At 40.6% G+C, this 19,294-nt stretch overlaps 1 protein-coding gene across 16 annotated transcripts in view; it reads left to right on the top strand.

Annotated features, from left to right (window-relative positions):
- The window catches only part of MBD1 (methyl-CpG binding domain protein 1), a 52,069-nt gene extending 34,276 nt beyond the window's left edge, over positions 1 to 17,793 (top strand). For 14 of the 16 annotated variants that reach the window (XM_041755879.1, XM_041755829.1, XM_041755847.1 and 11 more), the window contains 4 exons: positions 3,820 to 4,038; positions 11,360 to 11,576; positions 14,397 to 14,499; positions 17,309 to 17,793. In XM_041755879.1, the coding sequence (XP_041611813.1) occupies positions 3,820 to 4,038; positions 11,360 to 11,576; positions 14,397 to 14,499; positions 17,309 to 17,537 (768 nt within the window). In that variant the 3' untranslated portion in view covers positions 17,538 to 17,793. Of the gene's footprint in view, positions 1 to 3,819; positions 4,039 to 11,359; positions 11,577 to 14,396; positions 14,500 to 17,308 lie in introns of those variants that run through there. The other 2 variants (XM_041755921.1, XM_041755931.1) reach the window with 2 other exon arrangements.
- The last annotated feature ends 1,501 nt before the right edge of the window (positions 17,794 to 19,294 follow it).

Genomic DNA, 19,294 nt, shown 5'->3' with positions numbered 1-19,294 from the left:
TAGTTTCTCTAAGAAAATTGAAATGGTGGCCCCAAATTCCTTCTGTTGTAAGATAGGTAGTGAGCCGTTTTTACCCACAGCACATCTGACACCAAATGTGTGGTGGTTTTTTTTTTTCTCACACCAAACAATTCTCTAATTCTCCATGGACACCAACAAGGTGACCTACAATTTGAATTCTGACGCTCAGTATCAGTGCTAGCATTAAACTCCAGAGGTTTAAAGGCTCTATCCCACAAGACTGCCTATACTCCAGAGGCCCCTCACAAGTGGTGGGTCCTCAGGTTACCCACACTTCTGTCCAAATTGGTTCCCACACTTCATTGGCTACAAAGTCAATAAAAGTTATGAGAAGTTCATAACTCCTCCTAAGATTGATAATTCACTAAAATAACGCATACAACTCAAGAAAGTGCTTTACTTACTATAACCTGTTTATTGTAAAAGAGGCAAAGAGAAGAGATGCATAGGGCAAGGTATGGGGGGCAGTACAGTACACACAGCTTGCACATCCTCTCTGGGCATACCGTGTACCCAATACCTCCATGTGTTTATTTTATTTTATTTTTTAAAGATTTTATTTATTTATTCATGAGAGACACACAGAGAGGCAGAGACACAGGCATAGGGAGAAGCAGGCTCCCTGAGGGGAGCCCAATGTGGAACTCGATCCCAGGATCCTGGGAGCCGAAGGCAGATGCTCAACCACCGAGCCACCCTGCTGCCTCCATTTGGCATTTTAATGGAGGTTTTATTATATAAGCACGATTAATTAAATCATGCCCATTAGTGATTCAACTCAATTTCTGGCCCCTCTCTCTTCTCTGGAGGTAGAGGGATCCCTCTGGAACTGAAAGTTTCAACCCTCTAATCATATGGTCCAGTCTTTCTGGTCACCAGCCCTGCCCTGAAGTTATGTAGAGCCTACAGCCATCAGTCATCACATGAGGATACAAGATAGTCTTACCACTTGAGAGAGCTCAAGGGTTTTAGAAGCGATGTACCAGGACACAGGGATAAAGACCAAGTGTTTACTTTTCATTATACCATGCCTGCCTCTCTTTCTACCTTCCTTTCAAAACATTTTTTGAAAATTTTTTGGAAACAATTTTAGACTCACAAGTTGCAAAAATAGTAGAGATCCTGTATACCCTTATGTAACCAAATATATATATACATATATATAACATATATATACATATAGCAAATATGTATATATATCTATATATACACACACATATAATACATATAACAAATATGTATATATATACACACACACATATATAACATTTTGTATTTATTATATTTATAGATTTATAAACTATAAAAACAAAGAAATTAACAAAAATTGTATGATTATCTCAATAGATGCAGAAAAACATTTGAAAAAATTCAGAAGCCAATCATGTTAAAAATTATCAACAAATTCGGTATAGAAGGAGGTATCTCAACATAGTTACAACACATGAATGACAAACCCATAGCTAACATCATGCTCAGTGGGAAAGGTTTTAAGCTTTTTGTCTAAACTAAAATCAGGAAAAGGGACACCTGGGTGGCTCAGCAGTTAAGCACATCTGCCTTCAACTCAGGGCATGGTCCTGGAGTACCAGGATCGAGTCCCACATCGGGCTTCCTGCATGGAGCCTGTTTCTCCCTCTGCCTATGTCTCTGCCTCTCTCTTTGTGTCTCTCATGAATAAATAAAATCTTAAAAAAAATAATAAAATCAGGAAAAAAACAAGGATACTCACTGTCACCACTCTGAAAGTCCTAACCAGAGCACTTAGGTAAGAAACAGAATAAAAGTCATCTGAATTAGAAAGGAATAAGTAAAATTTTATTTGCAGATGATAAGATTTTATACAGAAAAAATTCTACAGACCGCACTCCAAAACTGTTCAATCTAATTAACACATTCAGGAAAATTGCAGAATACAAAATAAACATGCAAAAATAAGTTCATTTGAAAACAAAACAAAACAAAACAAACTAGGAAATTAACATTGGTATAATACCTTCAATTAAAGTTAATCTTTATTTAAATATGGTAAAATCTTTGGATGTCACCAGTTTTTACACGTGGTCCTTGGGGGAAGATGTACAGTTCTGTGAAATTTTATCACATGTATAGATTTTAATAACCACTACCAAAATCAGGATGCAGAACTGTTCCATTATCCAAAGAAACTCCTTTGAAGCTTCTCCTTTATAATTAATAACTTCCCTCTACCCTAACTCCTGGCAGCCACTGATATATTCTTTATCGTTATTATTTTGTGATTTTGACGTCATATAAATGCCAGCCTTTTTAATGTTTTATTATGAACATTTTCAAATGCACAGAGTTGAGAGTACAACAAACCCATCTACCCACCCCCCCACCTCCTGACACGATTAAGGACATTTTCTTACACATGCCAATGTCAGACCTAAAAAAATTAACTGTGATTCCATTTCATCATCTAAAATTAGCATCAGATTTCTATCATTATCTGAATTATTTGATATTTATATCAGAATCCAAACATGGTTCTTATAGTCTCTTTAGAAAGGGTGACTGTTTCTTATTCAAATCAGGGCACAACTGAGGTCGAAAGGGATATGTAAAGTTCATTATGTCAGCACAGCAGGTGCACAGTCAGAACTAACCTGGAGAGACCAAGATGCAGCAAACTGCTCCTAGGTCTGTTAATCTTGAACACTTCTCCCTTGTCCCATTCCATCTCTCCCATGTCTCATAGTCAGGGGATTTAGCTGGTTGCTTCCTCCTAGTGTAGTCAGCCTTACTTTTTTTTTTTTTTTTTTTAAGATTCTATTCATTTATTCATGAGAGGCAGAGACACAGGCTGAGGGAGAAGCAGTCTCCATGCAAGGAGCTGGACATGGGACTCGATCCTGGGACTCCAGGATCACGCCCTGGGCCAAAGGCAGGGACCAAACCACTGAACCACCCAGGGATCCCAGTCAGCCTTACTTTTAAAAAAATGTGCTCTTCCACTGGCTTTCATTTTTGATAGCCATTGTTTTTCCTTAGAGATGGTAGAGGAATTTCACATTTTCATTTAACTCTCACAATTCAGGATTTACTGTTCGTGGCATTAATAGGAAAGTCTAGCCTATAACTGTCCTTTCACAAACCAGTGATCATGGTGATCGTGGCTATTGTGAGTCTTGGATAAATCACATTGGGAATTGTATACCATCCTCACTATTGCCACATCCTTTCTTGTCCCACCTGGACAAGTACTTATCCCTCCAGGACTGACTGTTTAGCTGCCTCTGGCAAGAGGATTAATGCTTTAGTTTATACCATACCCAGATTTTCTAACCAACCCACAATGCCCGGCAGCATTGGTGCCCCAGTTAAAGCTGCCTGTTGGCCAGGCAATTAAGTCAGCCCAGAGGGTCAAAAAGATTTAAAAAATGAGAGGAATGAGGGAGTACTTTTAAAGAAAAAAATGTGTATGATTTCATTTAGTATATGTAGCTAATGGCACATTTCCAGTTTGGGGCTTCTATTGCTGCTTAGTAATGGGTGGTAGTGGGTGATGGGTACTAGGATTGAAAGTCATTTCTCTCTATACTTTTCGGCATTTTGAACTCCACAACCGTTTATTTCAGAATCATACACAGAGCAAAGGGTTGTTGCTAACTCAGCAATGAAAAGGCAAGTTTTCTATCTCATAGTCCCTCTAAATTCAGATGTGTATATCTCCAAGAAACCCTCAATTCTCAATCTCTTAAGTGAAATGCATTAACTTATTTGTTTTGTCCAACTGTACTGATACATCATCTTCATTATTGTGTTTTACCTTAGGAAAATGACAAAGCACAGGTGAAACTTGAGAATGAACAGGCTAAGCTAAAGAAACAGAAGACAAAACAGGAAATTAGGGCTGCTTTGCAAAAAGCCCTCCTGGAGAAGATAGAGTCTATTCAGCAGGAATACAAAGAAGAGCAGGACTTGAACATGAAGCTTGTGCAAAAGGCCCTTCAAGACTTACAGGAAGAGGCTGATAAAAAGAAGCAAAAAAGAGTAAGATGTTTATTCAGTACCTACTATGTGCTGGATGAGATAGCCTGCTCATCTTTCAGTGTTAACAGGAGCTAGCCACATGTAGAATGAACCTACTGTGCTGCTCTCAAGCGTCGTCCGCAGACCATCAGCATCATCTGAGAGGATGTTAGAAATAGAAATTTATCACCTCTGTAAAAATTAAAAAATATAAAAAAAAAAAAAAAAAAAAGGGATCCCTGGGTGGCGCAGCGGTTTGGCGCTTGCCTTTGGCCCAGGGCGCAATCCTGGAGACCCGGGATTGAATCCCACATCGGGCTCCCGGTGCATGGAGCCTGCTTCTCCCTCTGCCTGTGTCTCTGCCTCTCTCTCTCTCTGTGACTATCATAAGTAAATAAAAATTAAAAAAAAAAAATTTATCACCTCTGGAATCAGTCTCCAAATCAAAATCTTGGCAGGGGCAAGAAATTTGTTTTAACAAGCTCCCCCAGAGGATTCTGACACCCTCTGAATTTGGAGAACTCTCATATATCATGAGGTTGGCCCTGTGATGGCAGTGAGTGAGTGACTAAGTGTGCTGGGAACCTGGGGAAGACATCATTTCAGAAAGTAGTATTTGACTTGGAGCTTGAAAGATATGTAAAGTTTTGCCAAGCAGAGAGTAGAGAAAAACATTCCAGTTTGTATTCGACAGGCTGTTTCCTTGAAATTTGTATTGAACTCTTCAGGGTGTTGTGCTTTTCCTATACAGGTACTATTTTTTTGGCTTCTTTTTAAAAGTAAACTTTATTTTTTAGAGCAGTTTTAAGTTTGGAGCAAAACTGAGCAGAAGATACAGAGATTTTCCATGTGCTCCCTGCCCCCTACATATGACTGAGCCTCCCCCACTACCAACATCCTCCAACCAGAGGGGGACGTTTGTTACCATTGATGAACCTACATCAACAAGTCATTATCACCCGAAGTCCATTAAGGTTTCCTCTTGATGATGTACATTCTGCAGGTTTGAACAAATGTCAAATGACATGTAGCCAACATGAAAATATCATAGAGTAATTTCACTAGCCTAAAAATCCTCTGTGCTGCCTTTACTCATTTCTCTTCCTTGACTCCAAACCCTTAGAAACCACTCACCTTCTTACCGTCACCAGTTTTACCTTTTCCAGGACATCATAAAGTTGGAATCATGTAGTATGGTGTCTTTTTAGAGTCACTTGTTAACCAAGTGCTGTGAATTTAAATATTCTCCATTTCTTTTCATGGCTCTACTGCTCATTTCTTTTTAGCTCTGAATAACATTCCATTGTATGGATGGAGCATGGTCTATCCAGTCACCTACTGAAGGATATCCTGGGTTGCTTCCAGTTCTAGTAGTTATGACTAAAGCTGCGTTCACATCTGTGTGCAGGCTTTTGGGTAGCTGTACGTTTTCAACTCATTTGGGTAAATACCAAGGGATATAGTTGCTGAATCATATGGTAAGAATATGTTTAGTTTTCTAAGAAACTGCCAAATTGTCTTCCAAAGTGGCTGTACCATTTTTGCATTTCTGTGTTGTTCAGGTCAACTGTAGATACTAGAGACCTGGCTCTGGGCAGAACTACAAGGATGGACTCCACTGCTAGTTGAGCAGATCTCAGTGAGCTCCACTGGGTTGGCAGAGGTGCACCTTGCAAAGGAATGCATGATATCCACGCCTGAGTTTAGAATCACTGCGACTTGGGCTCCTGTGTCTAATAGAGCCAAGAATGTCTGGTTATCTGACTTTGTCCCTGTGGGCCACTGGAGTTGAGATGGCCAATTGTGTAGGTGGGACAAGCTTAAAGGAACTGCCAGGTCCTTGGGGTAATTCCCTGGGAGACTGCCAAGCCTATAGGTCAGGGAAGTTGTTTGGGAAAGACAGAGTCTTGGGACTCCTTGAAGGTGTCTGGAACATTAGGTTTGGGCTTGATAGTGAGGTAATCACTTGTTTTAATGAGAGGAGCTTACTTCAGGGTTGTCCCATTATAAAATCGTTGGGCACCCCCACTGGTGGAGCTGCCAGTGCAAGACCCCCTGCTATTTGAAATGTCCTAGACATTGCTTTCCTTACATATTTGGCATGGGAGCTCCAGAACCAGGAGGTGGAAAAGTCGCTCTGCAAGGTGGTTACAGGGCTTGGCACCTGAAGGCTGGCCTTGGTTGGTGTTGTGAGCCACCTTGGTACTATAAAATCTGGGGGTCTGGTTACATGTCTCTTTTGCGGGGTAACATCAAGTTTACTCCTGCCAGGGCTTCCTGAATAGTATGGGAGGTCCCTACAAAGTGGAAGAGTGTGGCCCTGTTAATTTAGGAGAGGGTCTTCCAGTAAGAAGAATCATCTGGATTTAGGGACAGTTGGGGCCTTTTCAAGATTGGAAATGAAATCTAGGTCCTCTGGGTTGCTATGCTCGGAGAAGTATTAGGCCCATTGGACCATACCAGTCTTAGAGAGAAAGAGTCAGGCAGGCCTCATCTAGTGTGTTCCGCTGGCTTTGAGCCTTTGTGGTAATAACTGCAATAGAAGTATGAGGTCAGCTCCCAGTGATAAAAATCCAAGCAAGCAAAGGAAGGAATTCCACCTCTGGAGAGCCTGGTGCTTTTGGATCTGGACGCTCCTCTTATCATTGGAATCCTTGATTATGGTGTTTCCCTTCCCCCACATGGAAGGGTGCAGGGGTCCTGGAGTTGAGTATTGCCCTTCTCCCAGGTTAGGCTTAGATAAAACTCCAGCAGGTTAGGCTTTGATTAAATGGTTTCTCCTGAGAGCAAACCTAAGAGTAGGATGCTCTGGTGTATTTCAGAATGATTCCTTTTCTTCTCCTGCTGCAGGAAACATTAAAGACTTTTTCTCTGATATTCACTATGAGAACCTGGTGGAGCTTCAAGAGGTCAAACTCACAAAAGTGTGGTCTCCCCCACCCTTCAATGACTGAGTCCCCTAAGAGTTTTTAACTCTTGGTGTCTACACTAAGCCTCTAGCAATTCATCAATTACAGGTTTTCATACCCCAGCACTGGTTCCCATAGAAGTTTCTGCTCATAGGTTTCTGTTATGGTAAGCTGTGACTCTGTATTTACCTGTCAGTCTCTCCAATTTGAGGGCAGGGGTTTGCCCACTTCTCTAAGATGGTTGATTTCTTTTTAAGATTTATTTCTGAGAGAAAGAATGCACGTGCTGAATAGTGAGCCTAATCGAGGCTTGATCTCAAGACCCTGACATTATGATTTGAACCGAAACCAAGAGTTGGAATCTGAACTGACTGTGCCACCCAGGCACCCTTAAGATTGTTGATTTATTAAGTTTGTTAGCTTTTTGCTTGTTGTTAGAATGCCAGAGTGGCAACTTCTAAGCTCTTTATGTGCCAGATTGGAAACCAGAGGCTGTTACTGTTTTTTAAATTAAGCTTTTTAGTTGGGGATAATTGTAGATTCACATGCAGTTCAGTTTCTCTCTATGATGTCTTACAAGACTATAGTATAATATCACAGCCAGGATATTGACATTGAACTGTCAAGATACAGAACATTCCCGTCACCAAGATTCATGTTTCCCTCTTAATGGTCACATCCACTTCCCTCTTGTCCTCATCCCCTTCTTAACCCTTGGCAACTACTTATCTGTTTTCCATTTCCATTATTTTGTCATTTCAATAGTGTTATATAAATGGAATCCTATAGCATGTAACCTTTTGGGATTGACATTTTCGTTCATTATCACTCTCTGGAGATTTATCCAGGTTGTTGCATGTATCAGTAGTGTATTTTTCTTGTGAGTGGTTGAGTGGTATTCATGGTATGAGTACACCACAGTCTGTTTTTACCATTTACTTGTTAAAGGTCACCTGGATGATTCTAATTTATGGCTATTATCAGTAAAGCTGCTATAATCATTCATGTACAGGTTTTTCTGTGAACACAGATTTTTGTTTCTCTGGGAAAAATGCCCTGAAGGGCAATTATAATTGCATGTTTAGTTTTTTAAGAAACTGCCAACCTGTTTTTTCAGAGTAGTTTTACCATGCCACCAAAAATGAACATTCCCACCAACAATGAATGAATGATTCAGCGTTTCCATATCCTCACCAACATTTGGTGGTGGTACTGTTCTTTACTTTAGCTCTACTAATAGATGTGTAGTGCTATCTCATTGTTTTATTATTTTATATTTCCATAATATCTAATGATGTTGATCAACTTTTCATGTGCTTATTGCCATCTGTGTATCTTCAGTGAAATGTTTTCTCGTACTTCTGGCCCATTTTCTAATTGGATTATTTGATTTCTTTTCTTTTCTTTTCTTTTCTTTTCTTTTCTTTTCTTTTCTTTTCTTTTCTTTCTTTTCTTTCTTTCTTTCTTTCTTTCTTTTTTTTTTTGGTATTGAGTTTTTTGTTCTCCATTAGGTCATTTTATTTTTTTAACAGCTTCATTAAGGTATAATTCTTATAACTTACCACTTACCCATTTCAAATATACATTTCAGTGGTTTTTGGTATATTCACAGAACTGCGCAACCATCACCACAGTAAATTTTAGAACTTTTTTATTCTCTCTCTATTCCCTCTTCCCCATCCCTTACCCCCATTCCTAAGCAACTGCTAATATATTTTCTGTTTCTACAGATTTACTAGTCTGGACTTTATTATGAATAGAATTATATACTATGTAACCTTTTGACTGGATCTTTTATTTAGCATAATGTTTCAAGGTTTACCCATGTTGTAACATGTATGAGTACTTCTTCTTCTATATGGCTGAATAATACTCCATTGGATGGATGTACCACATTTCATTTATCCATTTGTCAGTCTAGGGACATTTGATGTGTTTGCATTTTTGGCTATTATGAGTAATACTACTGTGAATATTCTTGTGTAGATTTTTGTTTGGACATAGGTTTTTGTTTCTCTTGGGCAGATACCTAGGAGTAGAATTAATGAGTCCTAGGGTGACTTTAAGCTTTTAAGTACTTGCCAAATTGTTTGACAAAGTGGCTTCCCCATTTTAGATTCCCACTAGCAGTGTATGAGGGTTTTGACTTCACATGCTTGTTAACACTTGTTGTTGTCTGTCTTTTTTTAACCATCCTAGTGTTTCTGAAATGATCTGTTGTTGTGATTTTGATTTACATTCCCTAGTAACTAATGATTTGAGCTTCTTTTACTGTGCTTATTGACCATTTATATATTTTCCTTGGAGAAATCTATTTGAAATTTCAAGAAATATATTCTAGTTGTTTTCCCAGTTTTTAATCGGGTTATATTACTTTTTTATTGAATTGTAATAATTCTTTATATGTTCTAGGTACAAGTCCCTTACACATAAATTGTGTGTAAATATTCCTTTTCAACCTGTGGATTGTCTTTCTACTTTCCTAATGGTGTCCTTTGAAGTACCAAAATCTTAATTTTGATGAAGTCCAATTTATCTATGTTTTGTTGCTTGTGCTTTTAGTATTATATCTAAAAATCTGTTCCTACCCCAAGGTCAAGAAGGTCCTATTTTCTTCTTAGAGTTTTATAGGTTTAATTCTCTGATTTAGGCCTTTGATCCATTTTGAGTTAGATTTCGTGTATGGTGTGAGGTAGAGATCCAACTTCATTCTTTTGCATGTAGTTATCCAGTTGTCCCAGCACCATTTATTAAAGAGACTGTTCTTACTCTATAGAATTTTCTTGGTACTCTTGTCAAAATCAATTGATGGTGAATGTGAGGGTTTATCTCTGGACTCTGGGTTCTGTTCCATTAGTCTATGTGTTCACCCTTATGCCAGTAGCACATATCCATATATCTTTGCAGTAAATTTGAAATCAGGAAATGTGAATCCTCCAACTCTGTTCTCTTTCAAATTGTTTTGGCTTTACTGGCCCTTTTTTATTTCCATATGAATTTAGAATCATCTTGTTGATTTCTGCATAGAAACCATTTGGGATTTTGATAGGGATTGTTTTGAGTCTGTAGACCAAATGTAGACAATTGCCATTTTAACAATACTGGCTTCTGATCCATGAATGTAGGATGTCTTTCCATTCGTTATTTCAGTTTCTTAGTTTTCAGAGTATAAGTTTTACACTCCTTTTGTTAAATTTATTCCCAAGTATGAGACTATAAATGCAAGACCTTCTAAGTGTACAATTCAGACCTTGCCGGTCCTCCCCCATATTTATGATATTTTCTGAAGATGTTAGAGATTGGATGGAACAGCACAGGTATAATGCCATGAACAACAGAGAAGCCAACTGAAAATGCCAGCATTACAAAGTCCAGTTCACAGCCTTAGCTGCACATTAAAATCACTTGGGAACTTAAAAGTTATTCATTTGCTCAGAGTCTCTTGGTGAGATTCAGCCCTTGGTACTTTTTATTTTTTTTAATTTTTATTTATTTATGATAGTCACAGAGAGAGAGAGAGAGAGAGAGAGAGAGAGGCAGAGACACAACAGGCAGAGGGAGAAGCAGGCTGCACGCAGGGAGCCCGATGTGGGACTCGATCCCCGGTCCCCAGGATCACGCCCTAGGCCAAAGGCAGGCGCCAAACCGCTGCGCCACCCAGGGATCCCCCTTGGTACTTTTTAAAGCTCCTGGATGATTCCAAAATATAGCTAAGACTGAGAATGTTTATTATCAAAGTAGCAAGTGACCATCTTCTAGTCAGAAACAGGGCTATTATAGTAGTACTGATTTATCAGTACTGATTTTTATCAGGTTACAATTTCATAACCTTCTTTTTTTTATAAATTTTTATTTTATTTTATTTATTTATGATAGGCACACAGTGAGAGAGAGAGAGAGAGGCAGAGACATAGGCAGAGGGAGAAGCAGGCTCCATACACCGGGAGCCCGACGTGGGATTCGATCCCGGGTCTCCAGGATCGCGCCCTGGGCCAAAGGCAGGCACTAAACTGCTGCGCCACCCAGGGATCCCCTCATAACCTTCTTAAATGAAAATAAAGCTGTTATAATTGAAAATTATCTGGGAACTGCTTTAAAAACACTTTGGGAAAGTGTTTGAAATAACTTATTCAAGTGTGTATTATAAAGCACACATACAAAGAATAACACAACAAACCCCATATGTCCTTCCCTTAGCTTCAACAACCAACTAATGGCCATTCTGCATTTGATCTGTGCCCCACCCATTCCCTACCACCACTCTTGAATATTTTGAGCTAAACCCTAGGTGGAATATTTCATTTATAAATGCGTCAGTATGTAGTTCTAAAAAATTAGGATTGGAGCTTTAAAAGATTGCTTTAAAACTTGTCCTCCATACTGTTATCACACCTACAAGTTTAACAACGTGAAGTAATTCTTCTGTTGTGTAGGAAGAGATGGCAAGAGAACAGGAGATATATCGTCAGTATGTGATGCAGTGGCGTGAAGAGGAGCGAGCTCAGGAGAAAGAACGGGACAGAATATTAGAGACAGAGAAGGAAAAGAAGTTGGCTGAGAAGGACAAGGAGCTGAGACTTGAAAAGGAGGCAAGGAGACAACTTGTGAATGAGGTCATGTGCACAAGAAAACTTCAAATTCAGGAAAAATGTAAGAAAATGAATTATAATAATAATATAGTTGGGCCTGAATTCAACTTAAGTAGCAACCAAAATAAGTAGGTATTATATGTAAAATGATATGAAGGATGTAAAAAGGCTTAAGGCAAGACCCCTGCCTTGCAGAACTTATCTAATACTTGGAGTATAAACGTGTGAAGGGTTTTATATCCTCACAGATTCTGAGCAATCACGTGGGAGATGTTCTCAAGGTTCAAGGAATGGTATGTCCGTTGAGTGGTCTGTGCCCCTAGGTGACTATAAAGGATAGTGAGAAAGTAGGGCGCAGCGCACACACCCCTCCTCCCTTTTATCTGTCTCTCTTTGCTTTCCATAGGTGTCTCCATACCTGCATACCTTCACTTGGGCAGTTTTTTCTCTGCTTACGATGCTTTTGATCTTGAGCAATCCTGGCAATCCTTCAGGGCCAGCTCACATATCTCATTCCTCAAATATGTCCCCGTATTCATAATAAATCCTCTTTCTGGGGCTCTCACTGTGGTTTGCTCACATCCCTGTCTTTTTTTTTTTTTTTAAGATTTTATTTATTTATTCATGAGAAACAGAAAGAGAGGCAGAGACACAGGCAGAGGGAGAAACAGGCTACCTGCGGGGAGCCCAACGCAGGACTCTATCCTGGGACTCTAGGATCACACCCTAGGCTGAAGGTGGCGCTAAACCCCTGAGCCACCCAGGCTGCTCCGTTCACATCCCTGTCTTAGCACCCCTTTGTATGCCCTCAGTTCCAAAAAGTGCTTGGTCACAAAAAGAAATATTTGTTGACAGGGGTGAACTGTCACCTTCAGATTTCCACCACTCCACGTCCAACTCAGTGAACTGAAGAGGTGGTAGATGGATACATTTACCATTCGTGCACCATTAGATTTCATGCTAGTTGTCTCTGCAAAAGAGAGCTCATCTTGGTTCCGCTCGTTGATTTTTCACTCCAGGAATGATAATAGCTGTTGAAAATTGGTAAGCCTGTATTGGGTGGAGTTGTAAGAAAATGAGCAGAAAGCTTATAAGCTTAAAAAATTTCTGTATTTACCCATGATGCATGTTTTAGAATATATTGAGACAATGTGGAAAATTTAGGTATTTGGGGCCATTTTTTAAAAGATTTTATTGATTTATTCATGAGAGACAGAGAGAGAGATAGAGAGGCAGAGACACAGGCAGAGGGAGAAGCACGCTCCACGCAGGGAGCCCGACGTGGGACTTGATCCCAGGACTCGATCCTGGGACTCGATCCTGGCACTCCAGGATCACGCCCTGGGCCAAAGGCAGGTGCCCAGCCGCTGAGCCACCCAGGGATCCCCTGGGGCCGTTTTTAAGCAAAGAAACAAAATCATCCATAATTCTACCACCCAGGAATAGCTACTATTGACAACATCCTGTATTTTTACTATGTATATAGGAAATTAGGATTTATGTTGAATATATTGTTTTACAGTCTGCCTTTTCCACTTACCATAAACATTTTTCAAGGTCATTTTTCTCCAATTATAAAATTTGTAATGCTGCCTAGATATCCATTATAAAAATGGACCATGATTTATTTTACCTAAGTACAACTAATGGACCTTAAGATTGTCTTGAATCTTTTTGCTACAATTTTAGCATCACAGGTTACTATCTCTGTACATAGTTCTTTTTGGCTCATACATGATTATTTAAGATAAGTTCCTATAAATGAATTTGGGGACCAAAGATATGTACATTTCAGATGTATATTTCCCAATTGTATTTATTCTTTTGTGAACTCTGTTTTCTTTGTCATGCCCCCTGCCTTACTGGATACTTATGTTTTTAAAATTTAATTTACAGAAATCTTATATGTTATTAGCTAAAGTCTTTTTTTTTAAGATTTTATTTATTTATTCATAGAGATGCAGAGAGAGAGAGAGAGAGAGAGAGAGAGAGAGAGGCAGAGACACAGGCAGAGGTAGAAGCAGGCTCCATGCAGAGAGCCTGACGTGGGACTCGATCCAGGGTCTCCTGATTACGCCCTGGGCTGCAGGCAGCACTAAACTGCTGCGCCACCGGGGCTGCCCTTCCAATATTTATTTTGTCATAAATAAATTCTCTTGTTAGCATAAATGACAACACAACTTTTTGTCCTCAAGAAGAGAAAGGTGAGAAATGTTCTAATGGTGGTAACCTGGTTTGAAAAAGGCTGATCAAAAGGGAGACAGAACATGACAGACTCCTAACTCGGGGAAACGAACAAGGGGTGGTAGAAAAGGAGGTGGGTGGGGGTGGGGGTGACTGGATGAGGGGCACTAAGGGGGGCACTTGATGGGATGAGCACTGGGTGTTATGCTATATGTTGGCAAAGTGAACACCAATAAAAAATAAATTAAAAAAAAAAAGAAAGAAAAAGTCTGATCACAGGTTTTCAATGAAAAATGGTTAAGAAAAAAAAATCTGTGTAGGGATGCCTGGGTGGCTCAGTGGTTGGGCACCTGCCTTCGGCCTGGGGCGTGGTCCTGGAGTCCCAGGATCGAGTCCCGCATTGGGCTCCCTGCATGGAGCCTGCTTCTCTCTCTCTGCCTGTGTTTCTGCCTCTCTCTCTTTCTGTGTCTCTCATGAATAAATAAATAATCTTAAAAAAATCTGTGTAGATCATATATGTTCGGACCTAAAACCCTTTTCTTGCCTTGATGAAGATGACTACTTCCACCTTATTGACCTAAGATACAGTCCAGTTATTGTAGGTTCTGCCTACAGGATGGCATTGATGCCCAGATGGATGCCAGGGTGTCTTATTTGAAGAAAATCATTTACCAAAAATTACTTTTGTCTTTCTTAGTGCAACGAAAGGCAAAAGAACAGGAGGAGTGTGCTGTGGAACAGGAACGCATAAATGAAGGTCTTAAAGAGCTTAACTGTGTAGAGAAGGAGAATTTTGCAAGGTATGATTTTGTTTTCTTTACCTAAAAAAGGGGGAGGGGCGATTTTTGACGTAGAGAGAGGACAATGTGCCATCACTCATGTATTATTGACATTTTTTTACATCAGTATTACCTTTGTCTTAAAAGCTCAAGTCAGTTTACAAAATTTCATATAAAAATAAGCATCAACTATCTTGGTAAAATTATATTTTGTTGCTATTGTGTACGTTGTGATGATAGACATTAAACAAATGTCTTTAAAGATAAAATAAATTAGAAACAATTAAAAAAATAGTCCTTCACATTAAATCTTAGTTAAATACCAAGAAGACCATTTTTCCCCATGAAATAGACTGAAACAAAGCAGCATAAATGGCTTATGAGGATAGGAGTCTGTGCAAAATGTCTTCAAGATAATTTTTGTAGCTTCACTGAGGTGGGAAAACTGAAATGTTCTAGGTGCTTTGGAAATAGCCCTGCCCTCCTCTAACAGGGGTCCCTCTGATCACCAGAGTCAGTCTCTGGGGAGGAAATGGGCAGATGCAACATTTCTTGGACCATAGCACTCCTTTCCCCCGATGACTAAGATACCCAATTCAGATGACCAGTGTGGTAGAGGAAAAAGACTGGGCTCCTCTGGTCACCCTTCCTGTTTACACCTACGTGGTACATAGAAATAAGCCCTTTTCATTCTAGAAAGAGTATCGTTCATATAACTGAGCCATTGTTAGTTTGGGGGCACTAACAATAATTTCTGGCCCACCCTACTGACTTTCTGCTACTGTCTCTGCTCTGGAGGTCTTTCTTTCTCATTTTTAAAAAGTTTATTTTTGGAGATGTGGTGGTGGGGGATGACTTGATGAATAGCAACATGCTTCCCTGCCCAACTTCTGAATCAACTGAGAGAGAAGAAAAACAAGTACGTGTATCATACCTTTAGGTATCATAGCTACCTAAAGGTGCATAACAGAATAGCTTAAAAGTTGTGCTTTAAAGTGAGTTATGGGGTCCCTCATGTGGTTCAAGTCTGATGTTGACCAGGGCTACATTCGTCTGACGGCTCAACTGCCCTCAACACCTAAGGTAACTACTTAGCTGGCAGTATGTGCAGACCATAGCCAGGGAATTCACCTGATGTTCTCACCCAGAACACCTTTCTAGAGCCTCTCCATATGCTGGGGCTTCTCACAGTCTGGTGGCTGGTTCTGACAGGGAGAGTTCCAATAGACAGGAAGCCAGGCCAGGTAAGGGCCACCCCTAGGACAGGATAGCATCACTTTTGTCATATTCTGTTGGTCATAAAAATAGTCATTGGGCCTATCCAGATTCAAGGAGATGGAGACAGAAGGGGAATAGAGGGTCACATGGCAGAAGAACATATGGGAAGGGAGACCTTACTGACCATCTTTACAAAATGGAATCTGCTGCAGAGGCATAGGCATGCTTTTTTTTTCTGATGAGAGCTGATAATAGAAAATGTGGCTTCTAGGTCATAAAATGGCATGACCACTATGGAAAACAGTATGAAGTTTCCTCAAAATGTTAAAAAATAGGGCAGCTCCGGTGGCACAGCGGTTTGGCGCCTCCTGCAGCCTGGGGTGTGATCCTGGAGACCCGGGATCGAGTCCCACATCGGGCTTCCTGCATGGAGCCTGCTTCTCCCTCTGCCTGTGTCTCTGCCTTTCTCTCTCTCTCTCTCTCTGAGTAAATAAATAAATCTTTAAAAACAAAACAAACAAACAAAAAACCACTAGCCTTTAAAAAAATGTTAAAAATATAACTACCATGTGATCTAGCAATCCCATATCTGGGTATATATATCCAAAATAATTGAAAGCTGGACCTTGAAGAAGATATTTGCATAGTAGCCATGTTCATAGCAGCATTATTCACAATGGCCAGGAGATGGAAATAACCCAAATGTCCATTAACACATGAATGGATAAGCCAAGTGTGATATATACATACAGCAGGATATTATTCAGCCGTAAAAGGAAGGAAGTCCTGTCAGATGCCACCTCATGCATGAACCTTGAGGACGTTGTGTGAAGTGAAATAAACCAGTCACAAAAAGACAAGGGCTATGTGATTTAGCTTATATGAGATCCCTAAAGTAGTCAGATTTATAACACAGCAAATTGAATGGTGGAAAAGGAGGCTGCTGTTTAATGGGTATAATGCTTCAGATTTGCAAGGGGACAATCCCGGAGATCTGATTCACGACAATGTGAATGTCCTGAACGCTACTGAACTATGCACTTACAGATCCTTAAGTCGTCAGTTTTACATTATGTGTCTTTTACCACAGTAAAAAAAAAAAAAAAAAAAAAATCACGCTATAAAATTTAAAATGTGGTTTATATGTTTAAAATATGGCTTCTGTAGGGAGGAAATTGTGTAGTTCATACTGAACAGAATGAGGCACACTCACCCACCCAGTCCCCACAGTGCCCACCTGCTCCAGCTCTCTCCCGCTGTGGCCCTTTGATAAACAGACTAGCCAGTTCCTGGTTTTACCAGCAGGAAAGTCACTTCTTCTTTGGAGAAGAGTGGGAGAGGAGATGGAGAGAAGCCAAGGACTCATTCCAGACAGCAGGAAGTATTCTGAGTGGGCCAGAAGCACCCTCCCTAAAATCAATATTTGTTCTCTTTATCTTAATTACATTGTATAATAAATAATTATTGAGTTTTCCATCTATTTTTCCCCCTTACCCTGATTTTAATGGGAATTTTAATTTGGCTTCAAAAGTTACATTGTAATTGTAATGCCCTACTTGAATCCAAACACTTGCTTTGACAATTTTGCACTTGGACATTTCTAATACCACAGGCGCTCCAGTTTGGCCCAGGAGTATAGGAAGCAACTTCAGATGCAAATGTCCTACCAGCAGCAGGCCCGGGAAGCACAGAAGGAAGAGGAACGCAGAGAGTTTGAAGCAGGGGTAGCAGCAAACAAGATTTGCCAGGACAAGATCCGGGAGATCCTGTCCTTCCATCATGTGCTGCCCCGAAACATTCATCCCATGCGGAGGGCATGCCCCGAGAAGCTTCCACCGTAGTTTCATCAATGTTAATGTATTTTTTCTCAGTCTTTTAATGTTTTTAACTACAGTATGCTGGTCTGTTCCTTCCTTCCTTCCTTCCTTCCTTTCTTTCTTTCTTTCTTTCTTTCTTTCTTTCTTTCTTTCTTTCTTTCTATCTTTCTTTTTTTTGTTCCTTTCAACTCATGGATCAACCTCCTTTATTTCTGAGTTTGTATAATTCTATGTAACGTTATTCCTTCAAATTAAACTTCGTGCCTTTTTTTAGACTTGATAGACTTACAAATCTGAATGATTTATTTCATGTCACACAGTTATTTTCCTGACTTACCCCACATGGCCCTTTCTTATAGTTTCTTCCCTCCCACCTGCCCCCCATCCATTCAGATGTCCATTGTGGCTTGCCTTTCTCTCATGTACATAATTCACCATATCAACAGGGCAGAGCTGGGCCTAACAGCCATTTTCATTAGCCCACTTATTTAGACATTAACAAATATTTACCTTGCATGTAACTTGAGCAAGAACAGAGCGAACGCCCTGCTTTTGTGGGGCTTATATTCTGGTAGAGGAAACGAGGTGATTTGTCGAGTGCTGCTATAAAGCAGGAGATGGCGGGAGTGCTCCGAGATCAGTTTGAGCAGCTGATACTTGAATGAACCAGCCATATGGTTCTCTGGGTGGAAACATCCTGGATGGAGGTAAGAGCCTGTGCAAGGGCCCTGGGACAGGAATCTGATTAGTGCCCCTGAGGCATAGCATTTGTGCTGGGGCGGAGTGAGTGAGGAGAGGTGCTGGAAAACTCATCAGAAAGGCAGTGAGTGTCAGATGAGCCATGGGGAACACTGGCTTTTACTCGGCCATGAAAACCCGTTACAGGGTTTTGAGCAGAAGAGCGACGTAAGATGCAAGAGGGTTGCTGGCTGCTGTGTTGAGAACAGACTCAGTTAAGGAGTGATCATAGTGACCTGGATGAGAGGTAAGGACAGGATAGTAGCCAGCCCCCAAGATGGCACTTGGGACCCTCTGCCCTGTATCTCCATCCTGACTAGTGGGGACTTGCTCCCCTTGCAGATAGCCAAGTGTTAGAGGGTCTCCTAGAGAGCCCCCTTAAAGGAGGGGAGGGAGCTTATAGGATGGCTAAGTGAGGAGCTCTGGAAACCCTCTCCCTAAAGGGCAACGATGCAATGGGAAACACTGTGGAAACAGCCATCTCAGCGCTGGAAATTGACCAAAGGCATGCAACGGATTGAGACGCGTTTATTCAAGAAAACCTACTAAGTCTTGGTGAAAATGGTGGAATCCATGGCATACTGGCCTGGAGCAGCTGCCATAGCTCCCTGAGCTCCAGGGAGCAATAGCTCCAGCAGTGCAAGGCAGATAGGTGGTGAGGACCTGCAACCTCACTGCCAGAGGAGCAGAACTTGGAAAAATCCATGCGTGGGGTATTGTCAAAAAACAGTGATCTTTGTGGCTTCAGGGAAGGCCAACATCACAGCTTGGCTGAGGTGGGGATTCTGATCAGGACAAACAACAGAACAGCCAGAGATTTACAGGAAGATCTGGGGAGCATGGGCTTGGGTATTTGAATGGACTTCCACATTATTTTTGGTAGTTTGGAGGGCTGTGTAGATGTAAAGCGACATGCTTGATCATGAAAGCCTTGGGCGGGTTCCTAGCAGTCTACCTACCCCTGGCTGAACATGAGGCCTTCCTTGCACATGCAGAAGGGAAACTCTGGGGCAGCTTTGGCCTAAACTTTGAGTTCCCCAACC

The sequence above is a fragment of the Vulpes lagopus genome, chromosome 1, assembly GCF_018345385.1.
Source record: "Vulpes lagopus strain Blue_001 chromosome 1, ASM1834538v1, whole genome shotgun sequence".
Lineage (NCBI taxonomy): Eukaryota > Metazoa > Chordata > Mammalia > Carnivora > Canidae > Vulpes > Vulpes lagopus.
Note: the sequence above shows the minus strand (reverse complement) of the source record. Positions and strands in the feature narration are given on the sequence as shown.